This window comes from Erpetoichthys calabaricus, chromosome 7 (genome assembly GCF_900747795.2).
Source record: "Erpetoichthys calabaricus chromosome 7, fErpCal1.3, whole genome shotgun sequence".
Classification (NCBI taxonomy): Eukaryota; Metazoa; Chordata; class Cladistia; order Polypteriformes; family Polypteridae; genus Erpetoichthys; species Erpetoichthys calabaricus.
The window spans coordinates 3,312,058-3,336,472 of record NC_041400.2 but is presented as its reverse complement, the minus strand read 5'-3'; the positions used below and the strand labels follow the sequence as shown (position 1 = coordinate 3,336,472).

The window sequence follows — 24,415 nt, the reverse complement described above, 5'->3', positions numbered from 1 at the left end:
CGTTTTTGGGTGTTGTGAACACCTGACTCAGGGCTTTATGCTTTAGATTTTATTTATGTTGTAGTATTGCTGTGCTCTTATTCAGTTTTAGCCCCCATTAAACCATTTATAGGAGAAACTTCCTCTGTTTTGCATGAAAACATGAGATTATTTTTTTTTTCTCCTCGACATTCAATACAAACTATCTGAGGACAGTAACAGGTTAAAAAAAATATAATTTTTGGGTAGAGCATGTCTTCAACTTACAGTTACAAATTACAAGACTTTTAGTTGCAGGGTATGCCAGACTTGATAATCGCGAAAGGCCCGTCAGTTTAAACGACTGAATTCAATGCGCATGTGTCTGCGTGGCGCCTTTCCAACACAGTCGTGCACGCCCCCTTTTTTTGATAGCCAATAGCGTGCCTCCTGGCTGAGCCTGGGCGTGGACTAAAGCCACCTGAGGCAAAGTGCATTTTTGCGGCCCTTTAACCGCTGACCCCTGCATTTGGGATTGATGGTCGCATACATATATTACGTATGTATCAGTGTGCTGCTGCTGGAGAATGTGAATTTCTCCTTGGGATTAATAAAGTATCTATCTATCTGTCTATCTATCTATCTATCATATAGTGCCTTTCATATCTATCTATTTATCTATCATATAGTGCCTTTCATGTCTGTCTATCTATCTATCTATCTATCTATCTCTATACAGGTGTAACTATACAAAGCATTCTCTGAACAACAGCAAGCTTTTCCTAGATGGTCTCCCATCTAAGTACTAGCCAGGCCTGAACATGCTTAGCTTCAGGGGGATGACCTGTTCTGAAGTGCCGCTGGCTTAATTTTGGGGAGGCTGGTCTAAGTTTAGAAACTTACTGGCCCCCAGTTCAAAATCCCAGCTCAGTAACTCATAGTGGTCAGTGGCTAAGGAACTGAAGTCACTAGGCCTCCAGTTCAGTTTCTGAGTTAGTGGTGGTCTAGTGGGCACGGACGTCTGTAGGCTCCCAGTCTGAAATCCCACCTGAGCAGTTGAAACAATAGCAAATGGGCTCAGTTGTTAAGGGGACTGAGGTTAATAGGCTCCATGTTCAAATCCAGGCTCTAAAATAAATAAACATTTTACTTTTGGAATAAAACATAAAACAATAAAAAAAGATTTGGTTTAAAAGAGTAAAACGCAAAATCCATCCATCCATTTCCCAACCCGCTGAATCCAAACACAGTGTCACAGGGGTCTGCCGGAGCCAAACCCAGCCAACACAGGGCGCAAGGCAGGAAACAAACCCTGGGCAGGGCACCAACCCACCGCAGGGTGCGCGCGCACACACACACACACACACACACACGGGACAATTTAGAATCGCCAAAGCACCTAACCTGCATGTCTTTGGACTGTGGAAGGAAACCGGGGATAACATGCATACTCCACGCAGGGAGGACCCGGGAAGCGAACCCGGGTCTCCTTAAAACGCAAAATAGACATTTAAAAACAATTGAAACGTTTCAAGCGCCCTCCTGCCAGCTTAAAGGCACAGAGCAAACTTAGAAAACTCTTACCAGGCAGCGGCTCAGACGGACACCTTCAACAGCTCCTTCTTCTCCGAAATGGTGTCAACTGAACATCTACAAGGCGATCTGCGTGTGTACCGACCTGTCATAAACACTGGGACCAAAATGATCAGCTGCGACACGAATAGATAATAATCCTCGAACCGGCATCGAACAGGTGACATGGACATGGTAAAGTCAAATTAAACAGAACCGCGAATCAAGAATTTAAATGTCCCGCTAAATTCTGATTTAATTCAAAGTCTAAGCGTCTCTCAAATGGACTTTCAGTAAAACGTGTGTTAACACTCCGCAAATCCTGTCCCGTGTTGTTCAGTGCCGTCAGTGTCTTGACGATTCTTACGCTTCGTGTTCGCTCCTGCCATCCCAAAGAAAAGTTCCATGGCTAGAAAAACTGACGCCGTGCATTCATTGGATAATAACTTTGCGTTATTTGCATATATTAGTAACGCTAGGTTGAAGGGGAATCATGGGTAAATGTAAGAAATAATCGCATTTTGATTTCATTGAATTTTGATGATATTAGGCTGGATAGTTTAGTTTAGGGGTATAAATATAATTATGTAGTTGCAGTTTATAGGTCTAAACAAAAACAACAAACAAAAAAAAAAGCTGTTGTTGTAACCATCACCGTAAGCCACCTTGTGAACTGGAGGGTTAAATACTCAGCTATCAGTGGTTGCTGTAACGGATTTTCTTTCTTTTTAGCTTATTACATAAATTTTAAAGAAATACGACATATACAAACAGTTTCTACATGTTTTACTCAGTGGCCTGCCTGAAACGTTTAATTTTCTGAGAGAAGCAATTTGGCAATGGCGATTCCATTGAAAAGGCTTTTGAGGGCCGGCCGTGCAAACGTCCTGGGCTGTGAAGAATCGGAAGCTGCTAGGTTGCTACTATTCGCGTTTATAAAGTCGCACCTGTCTGATGAATTATTTATTTATTAATTAATTTTGCAGATTCTGGATAGTTATCAGTTAAATGAACTCTTAACACCATTGGAAGGGCTTATGACTTCGAAAAGCGCAGGCGCCGTTTTCATCCTCGGATACTTGTAATGTGCCGACTTGCTCTGGACTGCGTTGTGCCATCAAAAATGACGATCATTTCTCTCCATTTTTAAAGGGAGTGTGTAAATATAAACACTGAATGTGTGCATACTTGACATTTTTAAATTCTTATTTCGTAATGTTAAAAAATAAAAACAGATTCCATGAAAAAGCCGCCCTGACTTAAGTGCTGTATGATATGAGGCGATCTATCTCACGCGTCGGCCCGGTGTTCGAAGGGTTAACAGGGGCGCGGATTTTAGCCACAGTCTTGACTCTCACCCCAGCCTAACAGACCCCTTTTATTTTCGTAGTGTATAAAACAGGAAACTTCAAACAGACGAGCTGGTCTTCTGTTTGTGAGGTCCAAAAAGGCGGCGTTCGTTATTCCTCGTCGCTGCATTCTCTCCGTTGTGCTTGTGGATGAGCGCTTGAGGTGGTCGTCACCTGTCATTCACACGCGGGGCGGCCCCTAAGACTGAAGACAAAACTGCGCCTGTCTATCACCGGGGTCTGTCAGATTGTAAACGACTGGGAATCACGGAGGAGTGCCGCCGGCTGCCCGTGACTTGCTAACGTTATGTAAATGAAAGGGTACAACTAAAAATCGCTGGAAAAGTTGCCTTTCGTGACGCGGCCGTTAACTTCTCAGAGTACCCAGGGGAATACCCATAAGGACACGTGGAAAACATGAAGACTCCCAACGGGACGCAGAATCCACGAGGCAGCAGTGCTACCCACAAACCACCGGGCCACCCAAATTGAGATTTAATAAGCAAAAGGACACATTTATTTTTTTATTTTTCATCGCTTGAATATTTTAAGAATGTACTGAAGTAAACGCGGCCGTGTTTGCGAGTTGAGACGACGCCAGTGCCGGCCGCGTTCCGCTTTGATCCTATCATTCCATGTTATCTGCATTGAAATTAATGAGAAATGAGACGGCGGCCTTTTCATATTCATACCTCGACACCCCCCCCATCCGTCAGTCAAAGCCCACGGTTTGCGTCTCCATGGTAATTACTAACATTTGTTACCTGTTAATTACAGCCGACTGGGGTTCTTTATTTATTTCATTTTTTTTTTTTGGTAAGTGCTCCCCGAGCTCCGTAATTATTTGCTTCTTCCTGCGTGGGCGCCAAGCGCTGAACGGCAGCCGTAATCTCGCTTACTGGGGCTGCTTGGAGAATTCGTTATCCTGTAAGGGCAGCAAAGTGGCAGATTTACTTTAATCAAAGACAAGAAAATTGGAGCCGTGATATCATTTCAACTTTTTATGGGTGGGTAGTACTGGATGTAGACCCCCGTGTCGAGCTCCAGTGTGTCATTTAGCTGGGCTGAACCCCGGGATATATCAGGTGGAGCCAGCCCACCCTGTCAGGTATGCTGGTCCTTGACTGATTTTTGGGAATTTATCATGCCACGTGACCACCCCTGGCATTTCAATGCGTCCCCCTTACCAATTCAGTGTGGAGTTGGGTTTGCCAGAGGACTAGAGAGGGGGGGCCCCAACAAATAACTGTAGAGAGAAACAATGAAATGTTCCAAAGAACCCCTTTTTATAAAGAAGAATGGCATACTTGTGTTTAATTGAATTACAATAATGGCACACAGAGACAGTCACAGTGGTGGGGCGCCTGGTGGCAAACCCCTATAATTAAAAGTAAACGTTTTCCAAAATAAAGTGCATGAAAAGCACAAAATGCATCGCCTCAGACCAGAGTCTTGTCGTGACTGCATAAGATGGCACCCTGGCAGGAAGAGGCGGGGCCAGGTGCACGGACAATGGGAGTGACACTGGGGATGTAAGGCTGCCAGTCTTCCGTTTTGCCGTAGGAACTTAAAGGCAGAACATTATCATATAGAACCATCCCCTGGAACGGTGGAGAATTACTATCACCAAAGACCTTAAACTGTCCCCCCTGCACTCATGTGTGACAGTGCACCCCCCCCCTTTAGCGTGAACCTGTCAGGTATGGAACATGAAGTTGTGTTCACAAGAAGTGTTGGCACTGGCATAGAGAGTACCTTGGCAATGAAGGATTTTAAACTGATAAGGCTGTAGGTCCAAGAACCCCCTGGTGACACGGGGGAATTGACTCCATGTGTGGTGCCATCCAACGTCACAAGAGTAAACTTACCACCCATGAAGTAGTACCTCAGCTGGGTAATAGCCCACTTAATCACGACGGCCTCCCTCTCTACCGCCACATACCTGGTCTCCCGACCCAACAGTTTCCAGCTGAAATGTTTGCGATGCAGCATCTGTTGGAATGACAGATACATTGCATATGTATCTGTTATATGCCATTTAGTGTGGGATTTGTAAACGCAGTGTTAATATACAGTATGTGATGTACCATCTGTTGGAATGATAAATACAATGCATTTTATTACTACAAATATTTGTGATGCGCCCTCTGTTGGAATGACAAATGCAATTCATTTTATTTCTATAAATGTTTGTGAGACTCCATCTGCCGGAATGACAGAGACAGCAATTGGACAGATACACACACAGTTATCATTTTACTAGGTTACTTTACATGTGTGTGTATGTTTAAGTGTGTTATGGGATTGTGGGACCCTGGACAGCTGCTCACTTCATAATTGGTGAACCTCACTTTTCTCCATGGCAGCTTCTCTTTAGAACTCATAGAGTTGGCTGTCGACCAAACGCTGCTCATTTCTTGATGTCTTTTTTTTCCTCTGTTTTTGTCCACAGTGAGACTCCATGACAGCATTTCCGAGGAGGGCTTTCACTACCTAGTCTTTGACCTGTAAGTAGACCCCCATGCTTGCTCTGTCCTCTCATGTCACTGACTTGTTTTTGTTGATCTTTCCTGAGTGTGAATAAAGACTATGGGTGAGTGAGGCATGCTGAGCCCACCTGGGACATTCCCTCGAAGGGCTCACATTATGCCAACAAACCAGCTTGATGTTCTATGATGTGCCAGGGAGCTCCACCATGAAGTGAGGCTGATGCAGGTCTAGCAGTACCATGGCATCCTTCTGTGGTCAGGGGATAATATGGACCTGCTGGGAAAAACTTTTGGAATGTTCTGCCAGCCCATTGTGGTGAGTGAGCCGCTGAACACTTCGGTCTACTGGAGGAGTAGCAGCAGACGGCAAGACAAACTGATCAGGAAGGCCCACTGTAGTACGAGGATGACCACGGGCTGAGTGGAGGCAGTGACAGAAAAGAGAAGGACGTGACAATCAGACTCCATTGTGAGGGGTCCTTCCCATCCGCTCCTCAATGTGTTGTCCGTTATTTACCAGCTGATTATACCGCAGCATGCTGGGGGGCTCCACTGGGGCTCTACACCTGGTGCCCTGTGTTCACTCTGGCCAGTTATAATGGGTACATTGGCATGAAGTGTACACTGGAGATGTTGTGGCTGCACTTTTCTAATACTCTGCATTGTTTATCTGTTATTATTTATCTGTCTCTTCATCTGCCTCTTCTGTAGTTTCATCTCTGTGATATAGTGCCTTTCACTATCTGTATGATATTTCATTTCTTCTGTATCCTACCTACCTGTAATAGTTTTTTCACTCTCTTTGTGTTATATGGCACATTTAACATATCTGTCTGTTTATAATTATAATACGTTTTATTTATATATTGTATAGTGCCTTTCACTGTCTGCCTATCTATGGTATCCTGCCTACTATACTAAAACCAACTCTATCCATCTATAATAATAATACATTTTATTTGTATATTATATATTGTCCCATATCTATCTATCTATCTATCTATCTATCTATCTATCTATCTATCTATCTATCTATCTATCTTATATAATGCCTTTCATGTCTGTCTGTCTATCTTATATAGTGCCCTTCATATCTATCTATCTATCTATCTATCTATCTATCTATCTATCTATCTATCTATCTATCTATCTATCTATCTATCTATCTATCTATCTATCTATCTTATATAATGCCTTTCATGTCTGTCTGTCTATCTTATATAGTGCCCTTCATATCTATCTATCTATCTATCTATCTATCTATCTATCTATCTATCTATCTATCTATCTATCTATCTATCTATCTATCTATCTATCTATCTATCTAGCGCCTTTCCTGTCTATTTGTCTGCTTTATGATTGTGTCTAAGGTCCTCTTTTCTGGGATTTGGGGCACTCGTGATTTCTGTGTGATGCTGTGAGTTTTTGTCCAAGTGAGCCGATGATTTTGTCACCCGTGCGAGTCTTCATGTCACTGAGGTGCGGTTGTGGTTTTAAGGCTCTGGCTCCACGTGTCGGTGATATTGATTACGTATCGGTGTTTCTGTGTACCACTTCTCCTTTACAGTTGCGGTTCGGTCCTTTAGGCTACTGGACTCATGTAATGGAGTGCGGTAGTGAAGTTGCCGTTGCACCGCCCGCCGGCCCGGCGTCACAGCAGACATCAAGTCTGACCGCGCTTTGACTATTTGTGTCAGATTTCTTTGCTAACGTACACCAAATCAATTAAAACATTTTTTGTCTTATTTTCCAGAGTCACCGGAGGTGAATTATTTGAAGATATTGTAGCGAGAGAATATTATAGTGAAGCTGATGCCAGGTAAGTGTGCTTGGCGCCCCATGAAATGTGCAGGTCCAGTTTTTATAGAAGTTGCCTCTTTTTAGAGCCAGGATTAGGGCTGCCGTGGTGTCTCAGAGACGCACAAACACACATCAGAGCTCCAGTGAAGAAGGACCCCCATAGTTATTATGGACTCTGATCCGTGGGCACTTGACGGCTGAGCATTACAAAGCTGCCGTTACTCACCAGTCTATTTTTGGGTTCAGTTGGCAGGTAGCTGGCGGAGGCCTATTCTGACGTCTCTCCCTGCCTCTGGGGGTCGGCTGATAGAGCGGCAGCATTCCAGGGTCCTCCATGGTGTGCCCCCTCACCCACAGCTGTTCATTTTGGGGTCTCATCAGACTGAGCGTGCCAAGCCGCGCGTATTCAGTCCCATCTTGTGCTTTGTTGACTTTCAGTATCTGCTCTCGTCTTTCTGCTTGTAATTTATTTATTTATTTATTTTACCAATATGGCTTGTTTTTTACTTTCTTACTTGTCGATATTTAATTCATGTAGTTGACGTCTGTTTTCCAGTACACTCAGTGTCCACCTTATTAGGTCCACCTGTCCAGTACCACCTCGGAGCCGCCACTACCTCCGGAATTCTTCAAGGTGTGGATTCAGGAAGGGGGCGGACGTTTCCTCTGTGGCTTCCGATCCAAGCTGATCCCACAGCATCAGGGGGTGCATCTGGATTTCATAGCGCCCCCCCCCCCCCCCCCAGTTCCAGCTTATCACAAAGGCATTCTACTGGGACAAGATCTGGGAACTGGGCAGGCCATTGGAGTAGACAGAAGTCACATTCCTTAAACCAGCTTGAGGTGACATGTGAGTTGTGCAGTGGCATATTTAGTGATGGCCATTCACTGCATTTGATCCTTTGGGACCACCAATGAAGTGAATCAAGTCATTTGAGTATTTTGATTCATGATTAGAATTCGGGGCCAGTGTCGGTGAATGAATGGAGTGAACCCCAAATCGAATCTGTTTATAATCAAATGATTCATGCATAATTATGCTTACGGATTATACATCAAGCATGCTGATTATTCAAATTGTGTGACGGCGCTCCCATTAGAAAGCATAAAGTTGAACAACATCATCAAAATTTATAGTTAAAATAAGAAGATACGTTAGAAAATCATACATGAATGTGAATCGTCCGACTCACTCTCGGGTAATGAATCACTTTGAGAATCAAATGAACGACAATTAGAGGATTCGTTTCTCGGGTAATAAATCAGTTCACAAACTAAATAAATGAGAATCACGCAACTCGTTCTCGGGTAATGAATCAGTTGGAGACTCAGATGAGTGAGACTCGTGTGCCTTGTTCTTAGGTGATGATTAGTTCACAGATCAATAAAATGATAATCATGTGACTCATTCTCGGGTAATGGTTTCAGTTCCACCTTGAAAGAGTCAGTGGTTGATAAGTGCTGGGTGCAGTCAGTGAGCTGTAAAAATTGTGTGCGGTAAAGAATGCGAATTCGTGTGATGCTTTTGCCAGGAACGAGTTATTCCAAGAATCAAATCAGCAAGAATCGTGTAACTCCTTCCCTGGGTGAGCTTGAGAATCAAGTGAATGAGGGCTGTGAGACTTAACTAGTAATCAAGTGAATGAGAATTGTGCAGCTCGTTCACGGGTAATGATTCATTTCACACATCAAATGAACAGGATTCATGTGGCTCCTTTTTTGGGTAATAATTCAGTTTTGAAAATCAGGTGAATGAGACTTGTGTGCCTTGTGTTTAGGTAGTGAGTTGTTCACAAATCAATAAAACGAGGATTATGTGACTCATTCTCGGGTAAGGATTCAGTTCAGCCTTGAAAGAATCTGATTAATAAATGCTGGGTGCAGTCAGTAAGCTGTAAGAATTTGAAAGTAAAGAATGAGAATCATGTGACGCATTTGCAGGTAACATTTCACTTCAAGCATCAAACGAGAATCACGCAACTCATTCTCAGATAATGATTCACTTCAAGATTCAAATGAATGAAAATCACATAAATTATTCTCGGGTAATGATTCCGTTCACAAACTAAATGAACGAGAATCGCCTAAACTCATTCATGGGTAAGGATTCACTTCAAGACTCAAATGACTGAGAATCACCTAAACTCGTTCTCGGGTAATGATTCTGTTCACAAACCAAATGAACAAGAATTGTGTGACTCGTTCTCGGGTAATTTTTGAGTTCACAAACCGAAAGAATGAGAATTGCCTAAACTAATTCTTGGGTAATGATTCCCTTCAAGATTCAAATGACTGAGAATCACGTAACTCATTCTTGGGTAATGATTCTTTTCCCAAACCAAATGAACAGGAATTGTGAGACTCATTCTCAGGTAATGATTCACTTCACAAACCAGATGAATGAGAATCACGTAACTCATTCTCGGGTACCGATTCACTTCAAGACTTAGAAGAATAAGAATCATGTAACTCATTCTGTCTGTGCCTCACAAACCAACTCAACTAGACTCACCTAAAGTCGTTCTCGGATAATGACTGAGTTCACAAACCAAATGAACAAGAATCATGCGACTCGTTCTTGGGTAATCATTCACTTCAAGACTCAAATGACTGAGAATCACTTAACTCATTCTCGGGTAACGAGTCTGTTCACAAACCAAATGAACAAGAATTGTGCAACTCGTTCTCGGGTAATTTTTGAGTTCACAAACCGAAAGAACGAGAATTGCCTGAATTATTTCTTGGGTAATGATTCCCTTCAAGATTCAAATGACTGAGAATCATGTAACTCATTCTTGGGTAATGATTCTTTTCCCAAACCACATGAACAGGAATCGTGCGACTCATTCTCAAGTAATGATTCACTTCACAAAGCAAATGAACAAGAATCACCTAAACTCGTCCTCGGGTAATGATTGAGTTCATAAACCAAATGAACAAGAATCGTGCGACTCGTTCTTGGGTAATGATTCACTTCAAGACTCAAATGACTGAGAATCACGTAACTCATTCTCGGGTAATGAGTCTGTTCCCAAACCGAATGAACAAGAATTGTACGACTCGTTTTCAGGTAATGATTCACTTCACAACACAAATGAGAATGAGCATTGTGCGCGTTATTCTCTGTTAATAATAGTAACCTGTTTGGAGCAGCAGGCCCAGAAGCAGGGTGGCCTAATAAAGTGGACACTGAGTGTTTATGCAAATGTATGCGGCCACTTTTAAATTTTTAAATGACCTGACTGATGTTATATGTGGATAACCTTTGACAGTGTAACCCTACATCATGTTACTGTACAGTAAATGTTATGTGTGTGTTTTGTATAATGTGACAGTGGCCAGCAGTACGCTGAGCGGCTTTATGTTTATCACCGTCAACGCTGACCCTGTTTGTGACATAATGTGAAGTTTTTATGTATTTTTTGTCATGAAGTGCCTTTTAAAATGTTGTACCTTCCATTCTGCTCTTGTATCTTCACAGTCATTGTATACAGCAGATTCTAGAAAGTGTAAATCATTGTCACCTAAATGGCATAGTTCACAGGGACCTGAAGGTCAGTATATAGCGCCAATGAACCTCAGAAGTAAAACACTAAAAATAAATAAAAAAGTGAAAGCAAAAGAAATGTGACTGAAGAATGGCAGAACGCAGAGAGTCTCATGGTAGTGGGGAACGTGACAAATCCTGGAGGTTTCTCTGTCCTTAGAAAGCCAAGCCAAGCTGCATGTAGCCTCTTGTTTATCTCTTTTTGTTTTAAACCAGTATGCCAGTCTGCACAGCTGGGGCACATCACCACACACACAGAGGTGATTCTGGAAGGTCCCTGGCGGATGCCCATTGCAGAGCCTCTGTGGGTGGGTGGGATGTGCCACAGCCCTGTGGGTTTATTTCCAACACCACTTCTGTTTTGAGACCCTGGGTCAGGATTGCATTAGAACTGGCAGCAAATCAAAAAAAAAAAAAATCTGGGAAGTCCCTTGGGTGACACTAAGTTGAAAAACGGATTTGTTCTAATAAAGGGGGTGCATGGGTCAAAGGGTAATAACACCCACCTTTTGGCATTCTTGTTACGCTTCGTTATTCGATCTCAGAGATGCCACCGAGTGTAAAGAAAACAACAAAGAGCATTTCTGGTGCCACCCTGTCCTATGGGAATGCCACACGAATGCTGCCTGTCCCATCCTGAACCCGGCCTCAATGAAGTCGCACAGATAGTGAGTGGATGCTTTGGTACTAACACACGCCCCCTGGTGTTTGCATGCAGTCATTGCATTCAGCAGATCCTGGAGGCTGTGCTACATTGCCATCAGATGGGCGTGGTCCATCGGGACCTCAAGGTGAGTACGCCACCCTGGATTCGACCTGCACAGGTGTATGCTGGGTAATGCACATGTAGGTGTGGTCAAAAAAAAAGTAAAGCACAGGGCCATCTAGGGCCGTCTGAGGGAAGGCAGTAAGAGTTTCCTCCCTGCGGTTCATGGATATCTGCAATTTGCCAGTCAAATGCTTGGCATCACTTTAGCGACAGGGACGACTGCGTTGCCATCTGTGGAATCGACTCCCGTGGTACAAACAGAATGAAGCTTTTAAAAAACACAAAAGGCTTCTGTTGTCACCTCTGTAGACATAAAAAGTCGGAGCTCACGCAGCGCATGGCGACAACGGTGAAAATGAACCAAACGGGCATCGAGGGAAATGATCGACGGGGAGTGAGGCTCATCGAGAAAGTGGGCACAGCTCTGTCCATTACCGAGAAGGACCTCAGTTAAAGCATCTTGTTGAGTTCAAGAGTGAAAAATTAAAGAAACCACCGTCTGAATCAGGGGTCTCCAACTCTGGTCCTGGAGGGCCGCAGTGGCTGCAGGTTTTCATTCTAACCCTGACCTGTTTTTGCTGCTAATTAACTCCTTTCATTTTAATTGACTTCTCTTTTAAGATTTGTTCCCCTGAATTTCTTCATCGTTCCTCTGAATTGCTTCATTGCTTTCCTTAAATGGCACCCAAATAGAAATGAAATGTGACACGAGTGAGCCAATAGAACACCACCTAAGTCAGGGCTTCAAACTCCAACCAGTTGCTTAATCAGGCGCCGGGTCTTGTTGTTAATTCAATTCCATGGCTTCTTGGTGGTCTCACTGTGCAACTGTCTGTAGCAGACATTTGTGAAACTCTTTATTTTCTCTTTTCTAAGTGCTCTGTTAAAATGTTTTGGGGTCCTGAGCCAATCAGCATTTCTGAGACCCTCATTTTTCTTTATTTTCAGATATTGTGTGATGGACACCAGTTTGCTGCTCATGTTTTGGCTCATTGTGTATCTCATTCTTGTTTGGCTGCTAGTTAAGATAAAACGAAACAATTAAGGGGGTCCGAGAAGAACAAGTCAATTAAAATGTTAATTAGCAGCAATAACTGGTCGCTAATTAAGAAAAGGGTGAGAATGAAAACCTGCAGCCCTCCAAGGAAGTGGAGTTGGGGGACCCCCAATATAGAGAGTGGATTCAGACAGTCTTTAGACCCCTGTGGTCACATTTTGTTTTCTCATCAAGCAACACTTCACACCCCAGAATGACAACAGGATTTTAGGATTTTTTTTTACTAATTTATTAAAAATTAAAAAGCTGAATTATCCCGTTGACGCAAGTGTTCAGACCCTTTGCATTGGCTGAGGTGCGTCCCCCTTTTCTTGACCATCATTGAGATGTTTGGAGTCCACCTGTGGGCAGTTCCATTGGTTGGACCTGATAAGTAAAGACACAGACACACACAGCTGTCTAGAGAAGGTCCCACAGCTGACCAGAAACACAAGCCATGAGGTCCAAGGAACGTCCTGCGGAGCTTAGAGATGGGATGGCGTGATGGCACAGATCTGAGGAAGGCTGCAGCATTGAAGGTTCCCTTCTTACATGAATGAAGTTTGGAACAGCTGTCAACCAGATCAAACTGGAACAACCCGTCAAGAAGGGTCTCAGTAAGAGAGGAGACCGGCAACCTGATGGTTACTGTGGTGGAGCTCCAGGGAAATCTCACGGAGATGTGAGAAACTTCCAGAAGGCTGGCCATCACTGCAACACTCCACTCATCAGGGCTTTATGGCCGAAGCCTCTCCTGAGTAAAAGACACACAGAAGCCCACTTAGAGTTTGCAAAAAAAAAAAAAAAAACAAAGGGGCACCTTAAAGACCCTCAGGTGGTGAGATTCCCTGGTGGATGAAACCAAGATTAACGTCACGTGTAGATAAACCAGACATCGGGTGTCACCTGCACAGTGATGTCATCAAGGACTGGTAGACTAGACGGGGTTGAGGGAAAGCTGAGTGGAGCAAAATGGTGAGATATTCCTACTCAGAGTGCTAAGGACCCTCAGACTGGATTCAAGGGTCACAAAGCACAGACAACACAGGAGGGGCTCAGGGACGACTCTGTGACAGTCCTGGAGTGGCCCAGCCAGACCCCTGGAACTTGAACCCAATCAAACATCTCTGGAGAGACCTGAGGACAGCCGTCCAGCGATGGTCTCCATCCAGTCCGACAGAGCTTGAGGGGGTCTGCAGAGAAGAATGGCAGAAGACCCCCCCACCCCCACAGTCCAGGGGTGCCAAGCTTGTCACTTCAGACCCAAGAACACTCCCAGCTGGAATGTGCTGTGAATTTCCCCTTGGGATTAATAAAGTATCTATCTATTATATAGTGCCTTTCATGTCTATCTATCTATCTATCTTAAGTACTGAGTAAAGGGGTCTGCATACGTGTGTCGAAGGGACATTTTCATTGTTTTTATTTTTTTGTACATTTCCTCACATTCCTAAGTCTTCATCCTCGCTTCATCACTCCGTTGTGTTGAGTGTTGCTTGACGAGGACTAAAAAGATTTTAAACGAGTTTAGCACCAGGCTGCTGTATAAAGAGTGAAGGGTCCGGAGACTTTCTGAATCCACATGATCAGGCGGGTGAGGTGGTCCATATGCTACGTTCCTGTACCCCTTATGTGGAGCAGACCCTCAGCTGTCATGTGCACTGCCCAGCTTACATGGATGCCCGCACTTTAGTGTCCCTTCATATTGTTGACTTTACTCCATTGGACTCTTCTGCCGAGTGACAAGTCTACTGCCAGCTCCACTGTGCCACTGTGTCTCACCTGTCGCCACCTGCCTTGTGCCAGTCTCAGCAGATTCTCTTCACGTGCTATGGGGTCAGTTAGTCTTTCTGTGTATGCCACCGTTGGAATAAAATAATCAAAGATTTGAAATATGTGGAACAAATGTATGGGATCAAATGATAATCTTGTGGTCGGCACCTGGAATTGGATTGAGGTGGTCCGAGAATTGTGAAAAGGTTTATGTGCACAACGTCTGAGAAGAAACAAACTCTTGTCACCGGTCATCTTCAAATCAGGAAATGCAGCTGGCCCGTCATCACCTGCAGCCACAAATGCAAGGACACCAAATAGGAGAAGGTTTGGGACTCCAGCTCGGACCCCCCTCCCCCCATTGATTTGCCAGAACTTGCTGGCCACAAAGTTGGTCTTGTTCTCAATTATAAGGTGCAGCGTCCCGCTGTTGTAATGCTGCACAAATGAAGATCAACACAAAAACTGAAAACACACAAAAATCAGACCTGTCCTTATTGCAGGTCTGGGCCCAATGAACTGGCCTGTGCCTAAATTTAAAAGTCAGGCTTCACACCTGCACAGGCCCAAAAAGGTGCCACTCGGGCTTTTTAAATAATAAATAGCCACACTACCCGTCTAAGACAGGTTGAAATCAAAGTAATTAACGTAGACCTCAGCCTTAACGTCTGCAGTCCACCATGTAATGCACATGTCGCTGTTATATGCTATTGTGCATGGGATTTGTAAATGGTGTTAATGTTTGTAATATGCCATCTGTTGGAATGACATATGTTATGCATATGTTTCTGTTATATGGCATTCGGTATGCGATGTTAAAAGCAGTGTTAACGTTTGTGATGTGCCATCTGTTGAAATGAGAAATGTCTCTGTTCTATGCCATTTGGTATGGGATTTTAAAAGCAGTGTTAATGTTAGTGATGTGCCTTCTTTTGGTACGACAAATGCTATGCATATGTCTCTTGTATGCTATTTGGTATAAGATTTTAAAAGCAGTGCTAATTTTTGTGATGTGCCATCTGTTGGAATGAAAAGTGTATGTTATATACCATTTGGTATGGGATGTTAAAAGCAGTGTTAATGTTTGTGATGTGCCACCTGTGAAATGACAAATGCTGTGCATATGTCTCTGTTATATGCCATTTGGTATGGGATGTTAAAAGCAGTGTTAATGTTTGTGATGTGCAATCTGTTGGAATGACAAATGCTATGCATATGTCTGTTATATGCCATTTGGTATGGGATTTTAAAAGCAGTGTTAATGTTTATGATGTGCCATATGTTGGAATGACAAATGCTGTGCATATGTCTCTATTTTATGCAATAGGGTATGGAATTAGCAGAAACAGTGTTAATGTTTGTGATGTGCCATATGTTGGTATGACAAATGCTATGCATATGTCTCTGTTGTACGCCATTTGGTATAAGATTTTCAAAGCAGTGCTAATTTTTGTGATGTGCCATCTGTTGGAATGAAAAATGTATTTTATATGCCATTTGTTATGGGATGTTAAAAGCAGTGTTAATGTTTGTGATGTGCCATCTGTTGGAATGGCAAATGCTGTGCACATGTCTGTTATATGCCATTTGGTATGGGATTTTAAAAGCAGTGTTAATGTTTTTGATGTGCCATCTGTTGGAATGACAAATGCTATGCATATGTCACTGTGTTATGCCATTTGGTATGGGATTTTAAAAGCAGTGTTAATGTTTGTGATGTGCCATATGTTGGAATGACAAATGCTTTGCATATGTCACTGTTATATGCCATTTAGTGTGGGATTTTAAAAGCAGTGTTAATGTTTGTGATGTGCCATATGTTGGAATGACAAATGCTATGCATATGTCTCTATTTTATGCAATAGGGTGTGGAATTAGCAGAAACAGTGTTAATGTTTGTGATGCGCCATCTGTTGGAGCGACAAACACAATGTATGAATTTTTTGTAATTTGTCATCTTTTAGAATGCAACCGGACTGGTGCACAGGCAGACACACCAACGCTTATCCTTTTTTATTGGGGTGGATTCTTGAAAATGTCCACAAAATGAGGAGAGGAAAACCGTCAAACCTCCGAGGCCTCGTGTATAAAAGTTGATTTTGCTCAGAAACTTGCGTGAGCCATTTCATGCACAAACACTGGGATTTTTAAATCACGGACTGGCTTAACGTCATGGCAAACTTCAACCGTTCGCATGTCTTTCGTGTTGGCATTTTTGCCAATCCAGATGGCAGGACAATGAAGCTTCAGTGTGCGTTTCTCTGACGCGTTGCTCCCATTCCGATGTTCTTGAAGTATCTCCAGTGTATCAAAGTGAACTGACATATTGTCTCAATAGCGCCGTCTTGTTGGTAGTGGTGCTTAATTAATATGCTAATTGTTAGGATGTGTTGTGTGATGTAACTGGGAATGGTGGCGTTGGCTCTGTTTGGCAGGCGACACGAGGAGGGAGTTTTCAGGGATCGCGATGGTTTTTTGTCTCGTGATGACGACTGACTTATAAGCCAGTTTATATGAGGGTGCATCACAACGTAAAGGTCATTTGAAAATAACCGCCACAGACAGAAGCCGATGCAATGGAACGTCTTCACAATGGCTTATGGGTAGTTTGTACATTCACAATGAGGTGCTTTTACTTTTTCATTTACTCTCGTATTTCCCAAGGCTTGGAGTTGTGTGCTGAATTGGAGCCTATGTTACAGAGCCCATCGTGCAGAAATCACGCGACACCCCCTGATCCGTTATGGGGTTTATCCACCGTAGGGTATTTGGCGACGGCTGATTTTCAGGAATCTTGAAGTCATCCCTGATCCGTGTCACAGGTGCCTGGAATTGCAAACAGCCAGACCCCAAAATCAAGAAGCCTGCAGGCTTCACAGCTTGCACAGAATAAAATGGACCCAGCTGACAATTCAGACGGGTGGGGGGGGGGGGTTTGGGGGAACTCTCCGAAACCCCTGACACAACTCATGAAACTAAGTTCTTTAATTTCACAACAACAAATGATTCCAAATACACGCCCAGTGAATGGGTGGCCCAGTAGTTAGAGGGGATTTGAGTTTAGCTACTCCATGGTTAAGAGAAAGAGAGAGAGGGTGATGACCAGGAAGGACACGAGAGGGCAGCCATCATTAGAAGGGCACAAATGTGACAATCCAGTGTTGTGTCTGAAACATCAGGGTCCAGGAGATGTGGCTTCAGTGGCAGTGGTAGCCAAATCACTGGGCTCCAGTAGCCTGGTCCCGTCCTCAGTCGACCGCACGCTCGTCAGACTGTCATGTTGGTGTCACTTGTCTCTTGTCTTGTGGTCACAACTTATTAGACTGAGGGTCTGGTCGATTCGACTCCTGTGCTTCACTTCCTGCTCTTCTGGCTGACTAAGCCTTGACTTATCCTTTCTAAATTTATTCTGATGTCGGCTTTCATCCCCCTTTGAAGGTAGCCTGTCACATTCCGTAAATGAGACGGATGGATGGCATGGGGTCACGTTGTCCCGGGGGTTGTCATAATATCGAAAGCCTCACGTTCCCCAGAAGGGTGACTTGGGGACACTGCTGCAGTATGGGTGGCGTGACACCAAATTCCTCCACTCGTCTTTTCTTGCTCTGAGTAGGAATTCCGTTCAGGTCAGCAGTCGTCACTTTTTATATTTTAATATTTTTTTTTTATTTGATCCCAATCTTTCCTTCTGTATTCCCGTATCTTCATAGGGCTGCACGTTGACGGACTTTGTCACCGCTTTCAATCATTTGCTGTTTTTGTGGGCACGTCTGTAGATGATTTATCGTGTTGTTATTGTCCCATGTGGAGAGCTGCTGTGAAATTCTTAGTGGCGTCTCTGTGAGCCCCCCTGAGTGGCAGCAGATTAGAAGGGGGTGACAACTGGGAGAAGTCGTGGAATCGAATGCCCTTCACTTGTGGCTCACAAGAATTCCTCCTGCATGCTTTGAAATACCCTCGGCCTCCTGACTCACTGGTACGAGAAGACCCCCACATGTGACATACCGTTGATGTCTGGTTATGTAAGACGTCAATCTTTTTGGGGTTCCCCCTTAATTTTTGCCCTTCTAGACCCGAACAACCCTCATTTTTAGGCCATGTTTTGGAAACGAGCAGGTAACCATGCCGTGATGAAGAGTTAAACCAATTGGCGTCTGCAGCAGAAATGACCAGAAGGGCTTGACGTTGTGCATGCCATATCAACTGACCCCCATAATGGAATACGAGGGGTCAAAGTTACAGATTTTTACAAAGCTTACAAAAAAAAAAAACCCAGCAATATCGGCCTGTGGAGTGTCGTGTTCTACTCTTTCGAAGTTGTGGATCAGGAATGTTGGAATGACAAATGCTATGCATATGTCTCTGTTATATGCCATAGGGAATGGGATTAGCAAAAACAGTGTGAATGTTTGTGATGCGCCATCTGTTGGAGTGACAAACAATATATTTTATTACTAAAATGTTTCTAATGTGTCATCTTTTAGAATGCAACCGGATGGGCGCACAGGCAGACACACAGACGCTTATCTTTCCTATTAGGGTGGATTGTTCAAAACGTCCACAAAATGAGGAAAGCCGTCAAACCCCTGGGGGCTCGTGTATAAAAGTTGACTTTGCTTGGAAACTTTGAGTCATTTCATACACAAATGTTGGGATTTATAAAGCACGAACTGACTTAACGTCATGGCAAGCTTCAACCGTCCGCACGTCCTTCGCAGACCCTTTTGGTGTTGGCATTTTTGCTAATCCAGACGGCAGGACGATGAAGCTTCAGTGTGCGTTTCTCTGACACGTTGATATCTGGTTATGTAAGATGTCAATTTTTTTGGGGTACCCCCTTGATTTTTGGCCTTCTCGACCCGAACAACCCTCATTTTTAGGCCATTTTTTTGGGAAACGAGAAGGTAATGATGCCCTGATGAAGAGTTAAACCAATAGGTGTCTGCAGCAGGAATGACCAGAAGAGCTTGACGTTGTGTGTGCCACATCAACTGACCCCCATAATGGAATACGAGGGGTCAAAAAAAAAATAATGTTAATATCGACCTGTGGAGTGTCTTGTTATGCTCTTTTGAGGTTGTGGATCAGGAGTATCATCCTGTTTTTGATGTTTGATTCTTTACTGGTGGTCCCGGACCCCTAAGACACACTCCAGAAGGTTAAAAATGACAAATTTCAAACATAAGCATGTTGGGTATCATTTTAGACTGTTTGGGGTCAGTGATTGCGCATATGAGGTTATTTCTGATCTTATAGTTAGGGGTCTCGTCCTTTAGCCTGAGAATCACGGCTGGCCCCTGCAAGACTACTTAGAACAGACATAGTCACAGTCCCAAAGACCTCGGCCACCTGGCCACCCACCCTCGTGGTCGTTCTACACTGGCCGTCTTATCTGTCCATCTGAAGACTCCTGAGCTCCCAGTATTCCCAGGTTTCTTTTCCATGGGTAGAGAACCAGCCTGGCAGTAGAGCGGTGGCACCAAGTGGCACCGCAGAGCAGGAGGCCGAGAAGTAAAACAGAGCAGCGGGCGGCGAGCCACGGAGTCCAAATTAATGTGCCACTTGTGCTTTTGTACAAGCAACGACGCATTAAGCACAGCTAATCGCCAGCCATGGTGGGAGTATGTGGAGTCAAGTGGGGCATCTCGGATATAAGCAGGCAGATTGTGCCATAGCTTTCGGGCCCTGTAGCTAAAAGCTCAACCACTCATTTTATTAATCCTCAGAAGCTCAGGTAGGCCAGTAGTGTGTAAGCCACAAAAAGTTCAGAGAAGGAAGCAGAGCCTCGGCCACTGGCGGCTTTACGTGTAAGATGTAGGATTTTAGAAATGAGCTTTAAACTTAACTGGATGCCAGTGTAAGGACTCTGGGACGGTGGCATCGGCTTTCTAGTTCTTGTAAGGATTATGTTATCTCCGATTTCTTATTTTGTGTCCTTTTTGTTCTTTGTTGAGCTGTTTATTTAGGTTAGTGCTACTTTTGTTAATCATCTGCTGAAGTTTCTTTGCCCGTGTTCCATCTTTTTATTGGGCAGGACCTCCTGCCAATCACCACCAGGAGCTTTGTGATTTTTCTGGATTTTATTTTGACAGTTCTATTGGAATCTGTACTGGGGGGGATTTGGGGTCTTGCATGATTTGGATTGCTGTCTTGTTCACAGGCACATTCATTTGTGAACGTCCTTTTTATTGGAGGACATTATTTTCTAAAGTTTCCACAAGGCCCTTTGTGTGTCTTGCCAGGGTTTTTGACAGGATTTCCCCCACTTTCTGGGTATTTTTGGAAGTGCTTTTAGGACTTGCGTACCCTCAGACTTTGTGTTCAAAGATTCCTGCTGCAGTATTTTGCTTGAACTGCTTTTGTCATTCTTATGCAGGTTAGCTATGCTCTTAATGTGTCTGCAGCTCATATTACATTAGGTTACATAATACCTTTAACTTTCTGCACATAAACCATGTGTGTGTGTGTGCTTTATATATGTGAATGTCCACCTTAATCAAAGGACAAGTGTCAGTCTGTCTTCCTTTCCAACAGATGGTAGATCAGAAGTATTTGTAGCAATTAAATGCATTGCATTTGTCATTCCAACAGATGGTGCTTCATAAACATTAACACTGCTTTTATGAATCCCATACCAAATGGCATATGGCAGAGACATGTGTTGCAGTTGCCATTCCAACAGATGGCGCATCACAAACATTTGTAGTCATGCATTGTATTACTACAAATAAGTACATGTGTATTTGTGTGTCTGACTGGTTGCTTCTGTATGCCTCTGTCATTTGAACAGATGGCACATCATAAACATTTGTACTAATAGAATGCATTACATCAGTCATTCCAGCAGATGGTGCATCACAAACATTAACACTGCATTTTACTAAAATATACATAACATGGCATGCATACACATGGTGCATAACAGAGACCTTTGCATTGCATTTGTCATTCCAACAGATGGCGCATCACAAATATTTGTGGCATTAAAATGCATTGCATTTTTCATTCCAACAGTTGGTGCTTCTTAAACATTAACACTGCTTTTATGAATCCCATACCACATGGCATATGACAGAGACATATGCGGTGCATTTTTCATTCCAACGGACGGCACATCACAAACGTTTGTAGTCTGGCATTTTATTACTACACATAAGTACATGTGTATTTGTGTGTCTGACTGGTTGCTTCTGTATGCCTCTCTCATTTGAACAGATGGCACATCATAAACATTCTTACTAATAGAATGCAACAAATCAGTCATTCCAGCAGATGGTGCATCACAAACATTAACACTGCTTTTTACGAATATACACCTAACATGGCATACATACACATGGCGCATAACATACACTTATGCATTGCATTTGTCATTCCAACAGATGGAGTAATAAAATACATTGCATTTGTCATTCCAACAAATGGTGCTTCATTAACATTAACATTGCTTTATTGAATCCCATACCAAATGGCATATGACAGACACATGTGTTGCAGTTGCCATTCCAACAGATGGCACATCACAAACATTTGTAGTCAGGCATACATGTGTATTTTGGGTGTCTGACTAGTTGCTTCTGTATGCCTCATTTGAACAGATGGCACAACATAAACATTTGTACTAATAAAATGCATTGCATGTGTCATTCCACCAGATGGTGCTTCATAAACGTTAACACTGCTTTTTACGAATATACACATAACATGACATGCATACACATTGCGCACAACAGAGACTAATGGGTTGCATTTGCCATTCCAACAGATGGCGCATCACAAGTATTGGTAGTAATGCATTTTATTACTGCAATTAAGTTTATGAGGTAAGCTGCATAAAGAACGATTATAATGCATTGCAGCATTCAATCCTAATAGAAATAAATGCATGGATTAATTTTCATGACTATGGGAAATCAGAATGGCGGTGCCGCCAAATGTTTGATGCGGTAAAGTTGAACTTACCTAAACTTACAGCACTACTAAATTCCTCAAACTTACTGACCCTCAGTGCCATTAAGAAAAATAGAAAGGAAGATGCGTTTGAAGGGAAATAAGATTTCGAAAGTGAAAAAATGAAGAATGAGCACATTGAAGATCCGAAGAGGCCCAGCCTGCAGAGCGAGCTCAGCCTTCTTTTTCATGTTTTGCATAGTTTATCCCAATTCGTTTTAAATGTGCATAACAGGTTTGCATTCTCCTGAAGGGTGGCACGGTGGCACAGTGGTGGGTTCGGAGTCGTGGGTTTGAAACTGTGTGGCGTCTGCACGTTCTCCCTGTGTTCTCATGGGTTGTCTGTGGTTTTCCTCCCACAAATACTCAAGTTAGGTTGATTGGCAAGTCTAAATCTGTCTGCAGTGTGTGTGTGTGTGTGTGTGTGGTGGGCTGATGTCCCGTCTAGGGTGGGCTCCTACCGTGGATTAAAGGGCCTCCGAATTTGTTGCTTGAGTGGATACCCCCTTCGGTTCCCTTGCACTTGATTTGGTTGTTGACACTTCGATGTGCAGAAGCAGAATTTCCACAGACGTTTTAATGATTCTGTATAAACCTGTTTGTTTGTTTGTTTGTTTGTTTATTTGTTTTTTTTTTTTTGTTCTTTTAAAACAAAGCCAGAAAATTTGCTATTAGCTAGTAAGTTAAAGGGTGCTGCCGTGAAGCTGGCCGATTTTGGACTTGCCATCGAGGTTCAAGGAGACCAGCAGGCTTGGTTTGGTAAGTCAATGTTTTATATCGGTGGGTTTATTTGGGGGCAGAAAAGACCCTAAAAGACGCCTTAACAGAGTGTCATGTGTACGAGTAAAGGCGCAACAAAAAGGGAAATCCAGCCTGAAAGAGCCCCCCGTTTGTGCCTTTATGACAAACTTCACATCCCTGCAAGTATGGAATTCCTCCGATGTTTTACTTAGGAGAGGGTGACACGGGCAGAAGTCGTCATTACGATGTCATTAAAAATGGTAGCCCTCATGTGATTGTATGGTGGGTTTTGTGTGCAAGTCGGACCCCATCACCTTCTGCTCACTTGACAATGTTGTGGATTGAATTTTAAATGGTTACCCTTGGCATTTTTTTCCCACCCATCCATGTGTACTCAAACAACCCGTAATGACAAAGTGACATCCTGTGTTCAGAAAATGTTTATGTTGAAAGACGAGCCAGAAAGAGTTGGGGGTCCACCCTGTTTATGGTCCTGCAAAACCGAGTTGTCATTGAGGGCTGAGTCATCTACAGGGGTGAGCCAAAATGAAGAGGCAGCCAAGTGGGGTAGGGGGGTCCTTTGATAGGCGACCCCTTGTAGTTTTCAGTCGGTCGGCCACATGCCTTGGTCCGGGGCTCACCGTTGCTTTTGCTGTCAAAGCGTTCATCAAAAACGACGACTCCATCATCACTACACAATGCACCTTCCAAACGCACTTCAGCATTCCTCCTGACGGCGACGTCCCAAATCGGAACACAATTCAAAATTCAGACAGACGGGTCCAACATTGAACAGGAAATCTGCAGGCCGTCCTCGGACTGAGTGTACAAACGCCAAGCTGTAAGGGCATCCATTTTGCAGTCTGCTAGACGTTCAGCACGCGTCTGCCTCGGGCATTTCCAGCACGTCTTTGATTTTCCACGAGGGCCTTCATGTCCATCCACACAACGTGATGGCAGTGCAGGAGCTCACTGAGAGAGACATGGAGAGCCGTAGAGAGTTGTGCACCAACATTTCTGCAAACCGTTCATCGAGATGTCATCGTCATGTGACATCAGCGACGAGGCACATTTCCGTAAATAAGAAAAACTTTGGCTGAAACCCACCCTCGTGAACTTCACTAGAGAGTTGTCACTTTGTCATTATGGGATACGGAGTGTAGATACATTTAAAATAAAGACGACAACGCAATAAAGTGTGCAGAAAGTGACAGGGTCATTCTGACTTGACTTCAAGTGTCTTTCTTAACAGAAGCCAAATGTGCTGATGATTCCTGTGCCCCCACCTCTTATCAGGCTGGATGTTTGTCAGCCATAGCAGATGTTCTCCTCTCTTGAACTGATGAAAGTGCAGCTGCTTTCAGTGGGGATTCGGTCTTTGAAAAATACCAAAAAGTAAAAAAAAAGCCACAAAGGGCCAAATCCTGCCAT

The 24,415-nt window shown here is 43.5% G+C and overlaps 1 protein-coding gene across 12 annotated transcripts in view; it reads left to right on the top strand.

Annotated features, from left to right (window-relative positions):
• Positions 1-24,415, top strand: part of camk2d1 (calcium/calmodulin-dependent protein kinase (CaM kinase) II delta 1) — a 151,569-nt gene that overhangs the window by 96,108 nt on the left and 31,046 nt on the right. For 6 of the 12 annotated variants that reach the window (XM_028805088.2, XM_028805084.2, XM_028805081.2 and 3 more), the window contains exons 4-7: positions 5,332-5,386; positions 7,122-7,187; positions 11,434-11,506; positions 22,900-23,002. In XM_028805088.2, the coding sequence (XP_028660921.2) occupies positions 5,332-5,386; positions 7,122-7,187; positions 11,434-11,506; positions 22,900-23,002 (297 nt within the window). Of the gene's footprint in view, positions 1-5,331; positions 5,387-7,121; positions 7,188-10,649; positions 10,723-11,433; positions 11,507-22,899; positions 23,003-24,415 lie in introns of all 12 variants that reach the window. The other 6 variants (XM_028805080.2, XM_028805076.2, XM_028805085.2 and 3 more) reach the window with 1 other exon arrangement.